The sequence below is a fragment of the Salmo salar genome, chromosome 14 (assembly GCF_965601325.2).
Source record: "Salmo salar chromosome 14, fSalSal1, whole genome shotgun sequence".
Classification (NCBI taxonomy): Eukaryota; Metazoa; Chordata; class Actinopteri; order Salmoniformes; family Salmonidae; genus Salmo; species Salmo salar.
Window position 1 is genome coordinate 68,998,525 of NC_138304.1, and position 8,976 is coordinate 69,007,500.

Here is an 8,976-nt window from a genome sequence, read left to right on the forward strand (position 1 = left end):
CAGTCCAAAATGACGACGGCCATGTGGGCACGTCTCCCCGCCAATCTGTTCTTTATTTACCCAGTTAATTCTGGATGCGGCAGCCATTTGCATTTTCCCTCCCCATAGTGTCAGTGGGCGGCTGTGAGCTGCTTTACAGCTCTATAGTCTCTGTGGAGGCCCCCGCCACTGTAATTAGTCTCTGTGTGGAGATTGAGCACACACACACACACACACACACACTCCAGTGGCTCATTTATTCTTTCTCAATATCATGTGTGGGTTTGTGTCTGCGGAGACGCTTTAACACGCCACACTCTGAGGCTTGTTACTCCTCCTTACTTCACTAGGACGGAACCCTGGTACCAGACACAAACCCACACATGATATGTACATGTACCCTGTCTGGGTTATGATGTCTTCCCTCACCAGCTCCCGTGTTTGTCTGTCCCTCTTCCCTTCTTCCAATACCTCTCTGTCACACCCACTATCCATTACTCTCTCGCTCTCTTTCTGCCTCCCCTCATCCCCCCCCTTTATCTCTCTCCCTCTCTCATGCCTCCTTTCCTCACCATCTCCCCAGTGGGAGGAGATCAGTGGCGTGGATGAGAAGTACAAGCCCATCAGGACCTACCAGGTGTGCAACGTGATGGAGCCGGCGCTGCAGAACAACTGGCTGCAGACGGGCTGGGTGGCGCGGCGCGGCGGCCAGCGCATCTTCGTGGAGCTGCAGTTCACGCTGCGCGACTGCAACAGCATCCCGGGCGTGGCGGGCACCTGCAAGGAGACCTTCAACCTGCTCTACGTGGAGTCGGACAAAGACCTGGGCCGGGTGACCCGCGAGGATCGCTACACCAAGATCGACACCATCGCCGCCGACGAGAGCTTCACGCAGGGCGACCTGGGCGAGAGGAAGATGAAGCTCAACACGGAGGTGCGGGAGATCGGACACCTGAACCGGAAAGGGTTCCACTTGGCGTTCCAGGACGTGGGGGCGTGCGTGGCCTTGGTGGCGGTGCGGGTGTACTACAAGCGATGCCTTGCCACGGTGCAGAACCTGGCTGTGTTCTCCGATACGGTTGCCGAGGCGGCGTTCGCCACCCTGGTGGAAGTCAGGGGAGCCTGCGTCAACAATTCCGAGGTGGACACGGACAGCCCTCCCAGGATGCACTGCAGTGCCGAGGGGGAGTGGCTGGTGCCCATCGGGAAGTGCAGCTGTTCAGCGGGTTACGAGGAGGGCCACAGCAGCTGTGAAGGTAAGAAAGAAGAGGGATGGAAGGATTTATGTAAAGTGAGTGAGGGAACGAGAGGAGGAAGGAGAGGCTGGAAACAAACGAATGGCAGGGGACAATGTTCTTGCCTAGTTAAATAAGGTATTTAAGTAAGTAATCACTAGAAATATTCCGTTTTTGACCTCAAGCAGTTCTGTTTGGCTGTTTTGAGACATTCCATCAACAACATGTAATGATGTTTGAGGGCAGACAACATTCTTACATTGTGAAGGGCAGTGGGTGAAACGGTGTTATGAGTAGGATGAGTCATGTACTGCACTGTCCTCAGGAAGTCATTGTATTCAACAAGACAGCATTTGTAATATTGATGACTGTAGCGAATTGCTTTGAGAATGTGGCACGTGGGCAGTTCACGGCCAACTCCCCCCCCCCCCCCCCCCCCCCCCACACACACACACACACACACACCCACACACGCCTGCGGGCCAGTGTAAAGGCAGTGGCTGGTGTGAGCGCTCTGATGCAGGAGTAGACATGCTGGCTCATCCTCACACCCAGTGGCTCAGACGGCCATAGCAGAGAGAGCGACTGGTGTCTGGTGTCAACTTTCACATCCCATCTTGTGTCTTTGTGCAAATAGTCCACAGAGAGAGAGACTGCGAGAGAGAGAGAGAGACTGCGAGAGAGAGAGAGAGACTGCGAGAGAGAGAGAGACTGCGAGAGAGAGAGAGACTGCGAGAGAGAGAGAGACTGCGAGAGAGAGACTGCGAGAGAGAGAGAGAGAGACTGCGAGAGAGAGAGAGACTGCGAGAGAGAGAGAGACTGCGAGAGAGAGAGAGACTGCGAGAGAGAGAGAGAGAGACTGCGAGAGAGAGAGAGAGAGACTGCGAGAGAGACTGCGAGAGAGACTGCGAGAGAGACTGCGAGAGAGACTGCGAGAGAGAGAGAGAGAGACTGCGAGAGAGAGACTGCGAGAGAGAGACTGCGAGAGAGAGACTGCGAGAGAGAGACTGCGAGAGAGAGACTGCGAGAGAGAGAGACTGCGAGAGAGAGAGACTGCGAGAGAGAGAGAGAGACTGCGAGAGAGAGAGAGAGACTGCGAGAGAGAGAGAGAGACTGCGAGAGAGAGAGAGAGACTGCGAGAGAGAGAGAGAGACTGCGAGAGAGAGAGAGAGACTGCGAGAGAGAGACTGCGAGAGAGAGAGAGAGAGACTGCGAGAGAGAGAGACTGCGAGAGAGAGAGACTGCGAGAGAGAGAGACTGCGAGAGAGAGAGACTGCGAGAGAGAGAGACTGCGAGAGAGAGAGACTGCGAGAGAGAGAGCGAGACTGCGAGAGAGAGCGAGACTGCGAGACGGAGACTGCGAGAGACTGAGAGACTGCGAGAGACTGAGAGACTGCGAGAGACTGAGAGACTGCGAGAGACTGAGAGACTGCGAGAGCGAGAGACTGAGAGACTGAGGGAGAGAGAGACTGAGAGAACGAGAGACTGAGGGAGAGAGAACGAGAGACTGAGGGAGAGAGAGCGAGAGACTGAGGGAGAGAGAGCGAGAGACTGAGGGAGAGAGAGCGAGAGACTGAGGGAGAGAGAGCGAGAGACTGAGGGAGAGAGAGCGAGAGACTGAGAGACTGAGGGAGGGAGGAGAGAGAGCGAGAGACTGAGGGAGGGAGAGAGAGCGCGAGACTGTGGGAGGGAGAGAGAGCGAGCGAGCGACGGAGGGAGAGAGAGCGAGCGAGCGACTGAGGGAGGGAGGGAGAGCGAGCGAGCGACTGAGGGAGAGAGAGAGCGAGCGAGAGACTGAGGGAGGGAGGGAGAGAGAGAGCGAACGAGAGACTGAGGGAGGGAGAGAGAGAGCGAGCGAGAGACTGAGGGAGGGAGGGAGAGAGAGAGCGAGCGAGAGACTGAGGGAGGGAGGGAGAGAGAGAGCGAGCGAGAGACTGAGGGAGAGAGAGAGAGAGAGCGAGCGAGAGACTGAGGGAGGGAGGGAGAGAGAGAGAGCGAGCGAGAGACTGAGGGAGGGAGAGCGAGCGAGAGACTGAGGGAGGGAGGGAGAGCGAGCGAGAGAGGGAGGGAGGGAGAGCGAGCGAGAGACTGAGGGAGGGAGGGAGAGCGAGCGAGAGACTGAGGGAGGGAGAGCGAGCGAGAGACTGAGGGAGGGAGACTGAAAGAGCGAGAGACTGAGGGAGAGAGACTGAAAGAGCGAGAGACAGAGAGCGAGAGACAGAGAGCGAGAGACAGAGAGCGAGAGACAGAGAGCGAGAGACAGAGAGCGAGAGACAGAGAGCGAGAGACAGAGAGCGAGAGCGAGAGACAGAGAGCGAGAGAGCGCGAGAGAGAGCGAGAGACTGCGAGAGAGAGAGACTGCGAGAGAGAGCGAGAGACTGCGAGAGAGAGAGACTGCGAGAGAGAGAGACTGCGAGAGAGAGAGACTGCGAGAGAGAGACTGCGAGAGAGACTGCGAGAGAGACTGCGAGAGAGAGAGACTGCGAGAGAGAGAGACTGCGAGAGAGAGAGACTGCGAGAGAGAGAGAGACTGCGAGAGAGACTGCGAGAGAGAGAGCGAGACTGCGAGAGAGAGAGAGACTGCGAGAGAGAGAGAGACTGCGAGAGAGAGAGAGACTGCGAGAGAGAGACTGCGAGAGAGAGAGCGAGACGGAGACTGCGAGACGGAGACTGCGAGAGACTGAGAGACTGCGAGAGACTGAGAGACTGCGAGAGACTGAGAGACTGCGAGAGACAGAGAGCGAGAGACTTAGAGAGCGAGAGACTGAGAGACTGAGGGAGAGACTGAGAGACTGAGAGACTGAGAGACTGAGGGAGAGAGAACGAGAGACTGAGGGAGAGAGAGCGAGAGACTGAGGGAGAGAGAGCGAGAGACTGAGGGAGAGAGAGCGAGAGACTGAGGGAGAGAGAGCGAGAGACTGAGGGAGAGAGAGCGAGAGACTGAGGGAGAGAGAGCGAGAGACTGAGGGAGAGAGAGCGAGAGACTGAGGGAGAGAGAGCGAGAGACTGAGAGACTGAGGGAGGGAGGGAGAGAGAGCGCGAGACTGTGGGAGGGAGAGAGAGCGAGCGAGCGACTGAGGGAGGGAGAGAGCGAGCGACTGAGGGAGGGAGGGAGAGCGAGCGAGCGACTGAGGGAGAGAGAGAGCGAGCGAGAGACTGAGGGAGGGAGAGAGAGAGAGCGAGCGAGAGACTGAGGGAGGGAGAGAGAGAGAGCGAGCGAGAGACTGAGGGAGGGAGGGAGGGAGAGCGAGCGAGAGACTGAGGGAGGGAGGGAGAGCGAGCGAGAGACTGAGGGAGGGAGAGCGAGCGAGCGAGAGACTGAGGGAGGGAGGGAGAGCGAGCGAGCGAGAGACTGAGGGAGAGAGACTGAAAGAGCGAGAGACTGAGGGAGAGAGACTGAAAGAGCGAGAGACTGAGGGAGAGCGACTGAAAGAGCGAGAGACTGAGAGAGAGCGAGAGACTGAGAGAGAGCGAGAGACTGAGAGAGAGCGAGAGACTGAGAGAGAGCGAGAGACTGAGACTGAGAGCGAGAGACTGAGAGAGAGCGAGAGACTGAGAGAGAGCGAGAGACTGAGAGAGAGCGAGAGACTGAGAGCGAGAGACTGAGAGCGAGAGAGACTGAGACTGAGAGCGAGAGAGCAAGAGCGAGAGACAGAGCGCGAGAGACAGAGAGACTGCGAGAGAGAGAGAGACTGCGAGAGAGAGACTGCGAGAGAGAGAGAGAGACTGCGAGAGAGAGAGAGACTGCGAGACAGAGACTGCGAGACAGAGACTGCGAGACAGAGACTGCGAGAGACAGAGAGAGCGAGAGACAGAGAGAGCGAGAGACAGAGAGAGCGAGAGACAGAGAGAGCGAGAGACTGAGAGAGCGAGAGACAGAGAGCGAGAGCGAGAGACTGAGAGAGCGAGAGACTGAGAGAGAGCGAGAGACTGAGAGAGAGCGAGAGACTGAGAGAGAGCGAGAGACTGAGGGAGGGAGAGAGAGAGAGCGAGCGAGAGACTGAGGGAGGGAGAGAGAGAGAGCGAGCGAGAGACTGAGGGAGGGAGAGAGAGAGCGAGCGAGAGACTGAGGGAGGGAGGAAGAGCGAGCGAGAGACTGAGGGAGGGAGGGAGGGAGAGCGAGCGAGCGAGAGACTGAGGGAGGGAGGGAGAGCGAGCGAGCGAGAGACTGAGGGAGAGAGACTGAAAGAGCGAGAGACTGAGGGAGAGAGACTGAAAGAGCGAGAGACTGAGGGAGAGAGACTGAAAGAGCGAGAGACAGAGAGCGAGAGACTGAAAGAGCGAGAGACTGAAAGAGCGAGAGACAGAGAGCGAGAGACAGAGAGCGAGAGACAGAGAGCGAGAGACAGAGAGCGAGAGACAGAGAGCGAGAGACAGAGAGCGAGAGACTGAGAGAGAGCGAGAGACAGAGAGAGCGAGAGACAGAGAGAGCGAGAGACAGAGAGAGCGAGAGACTGAGAGCGAGAGACTGAGACTGAGAGACTGAGAGCGAGAGACTGAGAGCGAGAGACTGAGACTGAGAGCGAGAGACTGAGAGCGAGAGACTGAGAGCGAGAGACTGAGAGCGAGAGACTGAGAGCGAGAGACTGAGAGCGAGAGACTGAGAGCGAGAGACTGAGAGCGAGAGACTGAGAGCGAGAGAGACTGAGACTGAGAGAGACTGAGACTGAGAGCGAGAGAGCAAGAGCGAGAGAGCGCGAGAGACTGAGAGAGACTGCGAGAGAGAGAGAGAGAGACTGCGAGAGAGAGAGAGACTGCGAGACAGAGACTGCGAGACAGAGACTGCGAGACACAGAGAGAGCGAGAGACAGAGAGAGCGAGAGACAGAGAGAGCGAGAGACAGAGAGAGCGAGAGACAGAGAGAGCGAGAGACAGAGAGAGCGAGAGACAGAGAGAGCGAGAGACTGAGAGCGAGAGCGAGAGACTGAGAGAGAGAGAGAGACTGCGAGACAGAGACTGCGAGACAGAGACTGCGAGACAGAGACTGCGAGACACAGAGAGAGCGAGAGACAGAGAGAGCGAGAGACAGAGAGAGCGAGAGACAGAGAGAGCGAGAGACAGAGAGAGCGAGAGACTGAGAGCGAGAGCGAGAGACTGAGAGCGAGAGCGAGAGACAGAGAGAGAGCGAGAGACAGAGAGAGAGAGCGAGAGACAGAGAGAGAGCGAGAGACTGAGAGAGACTGAGAGAGAGCGAGAGACTGAGAGAGACTGAGAGAGAGCGAGAGACTGAGAGAGAGCGAGAGACTGAGACTGAGAGCGAGAGACTGAGACTGAGACTGAGAGCGAGAGACTGAGACTGAGAGCGAGAGACTGAGACTGAGAGCGAGAGACTGAGACTGAGAGCGAGAGACTGAGAGAGAGCGAGAGACTGAGAGAGAGCGAGAGACTGAGAGAGAGCGAGAGACTGAGACTGAGAGCGAGAGACTGAGACTGAGAGCGAGAGACTGAGACTGAGAGCGAGAGACTGAGACTGAGAGCGAGAGACTGAGACTGAGAGCGAGAGACTGAGACTGAGAGCGAGAGACTGAGAGAGAGCGAGAGACTGAGAGAGAGCGAGAGACTGAGAGCGAGAGAGACTGAGACTGAGAGCGAGAGAGACTGAGAGCGAGAGAGCAAGAGCGAGAGACAGAGCGAGAGAGCGCGAGAGAGCGAGAGACTGAGAGAGAGACTGCGAGAGAGACTGCGAGAGAGAGAGAGAGACTGCGAGAGAGAGAGAGAGAGAGAGACTGCGAGACAGAGACTGCGAGACAGAGACTGCGAGACAGAGACTGCGAGACAGAGACTGCGAGACAGAGACTGCGAGACAGACTGCGAGACAGAGACTGCGAGAGACAGAGAGAGCGAGAGACAGAGAGAGCGAGAGACTGAGAGAGCGAGAGACTGAGAGAGCGAGAGACTGAGAGAGCGAGAGACTGAGAGAGCGAGAGACTGAGAGAGCGAGAGACTGAGAGAGCGAGAGACTGAGAGCGAGAGACTGAGCGCGAGAGACTGAGAGAGAGAGCGAGAGACTGACAGAGAGATTGAGAGATTCTGCGAGAGAGAGAGAGACTGCGAGAGAGACTGCGAGAGAGAGACTGCGAGAGAGAGACTGCGAGAGAGAGAGAGAGAGAGAGAGAGAGAGAGAGAGAGAGAGAGAGAGAGACTGCATGAGAGACTGCATGAGAGACTGCATGAGAGACTGCATGAGAGACTGCATGAGAGACTGCGAGACAGAGACTGCGAGACAGAGACTGCGAGAGACAGAGAGAGCGAGAGACAGAGAGAGCGAGAGACAGAGAGAGCGAGAGACAGAGAGAGCGAGACACAGAGAGAGCGAGACACAGAGAGAGCGAGACACAGAGAGAGCGAGACACAGAGAGAGCGAGACACAGAGAGAGCGAGACACAGAGAGAGCGAGACACAGAGAGAGCGAGACACAGAGAGAGCGAGACACAGAGAGAGCGAGAGACTGAGAGAGAGAGCGAGAGACTGAGAGAGAGAGCGAGAGACAGAGAGAGAGCGAGAGACAGAGAGAGAGCGAGAGACAGAGAGAGAGCGAGAGACAGAGAGAGAGAGCGAGCGACTGAGAGAGAGCGAGAGACTGAGAGAGAGCGAGAGACTGAGCGAGAGCGAGAGACTGAGCGAGAGCGAGAGACAGAGAGAGAGCGAGAGACAGAGAGAGAGCGAGAGACAGAGAGAGAGCGAGAGACAGAGAGAGAGCGAGAGACAGAGAGAGAGCGAGAGACAGAGAGAGAGCGAGAGACAGAGAGAGAGCGAGAGACAGAGAGAGAGCGCGAGAGACAGAGAGAGAGCGCGCGAGAGACAGAGCGAGACACAGAGAGAGCGAGACACAGAGAGAGCGAGACACAGAGAGAGCGAGACACAGAGAGAGCGAGACACAGAGAGAGCGAGAGACAGAGAGAGAGCGAGCGACAGAGAGAGAGAGCGAGCGACAGAGAGAGAGAGCGAGCGACTGAGAGAGAGCGAGCGACAGAGAGAGAGCGCGCGAGAGACAGAGAGAGAGAGAGACAGAGAGAGCGAGAGACAGAGAGAGCGAGAGACAGAGAGAGCGAGACACAGAGAGAGCGAGACACAGAGAGAGCGAGACACAGAGAGAGCGAGACACAGAGAGAGCGAGACACAGAGAGAGCGAGACACAGAGAGAGCGAGACACAGAGAGAGCGAGACACAGAGAGAGCGAGACACAGAGAGAGCGAGAGACTGAGAGAGAGAGCGAGAGACTGAGAGAGAGAGCGAGAGACTGAGAGAGAGAGCGAGAGACAGAGAGAGAGCGAGAGACAGAGAGAGAGAGCGAGCGACAGAGAGAGAGAGCGAGCGACTGAGAGAGAGAGCGAGAGACTGAGAGAGAGCGAGAGACTGAGAGAGAGCGAGAGACTGAGCGAGAGCGAGAGACTGAGAGAGAGCGAGAGACAGAGAGAGCGAGAGACAGAGAGAGAGCGAGAGACAGAGAGAGAGCGAGAGACAGAGAGAGAGCGAGAGACAGAGAGAGAGCGAGAGAGAGCGAGAGACAGAGAGAGAGCGAGAGACAGAGAGAGAGCGAGAGACAGAGAGAGAGCGAGAGACAGAGAGAGAGCGCGCGAGACACAGAGCGAGACACAGAGAGAGCGAGACACAGAGAGAGCGAGACACAGAGAGAGCGAGACACAGAGAGAGCGAGACACAGAGAGAGCGAGAGACTGAGAGAGAGAGCGAGCGACAGAGAGAGAGAGCGAGCGACAGAGAGAGAGAGCGAGCGACTGAGAGAGAGCGAGAGACAGAGAGA

General features: G+C 57.1%; 1 protein-coding gene across 1 annotated transcript in view; it reads left to right on the top strand.

Annotated features, from left to right (window-relative positions):
- The window catches only part of LOC106570040 (ephrin type-A receptor 7), a 199,560-nt gene that overhangs the window by 41,622 nt on the left and 148,962 nt on the right, over window positions 1-8,976 (top strand). Inside the window, exon 3 of the mRNA XM_082961406.1 lies at window positions 563-1,235. Coding sequence (XP_082817532.1) covers window positions 563-1,235 — 673 coding nt within the window. The remainder of the gene's footprint in view (window positions 1-562; window positions 1,236-8,976) is intronic.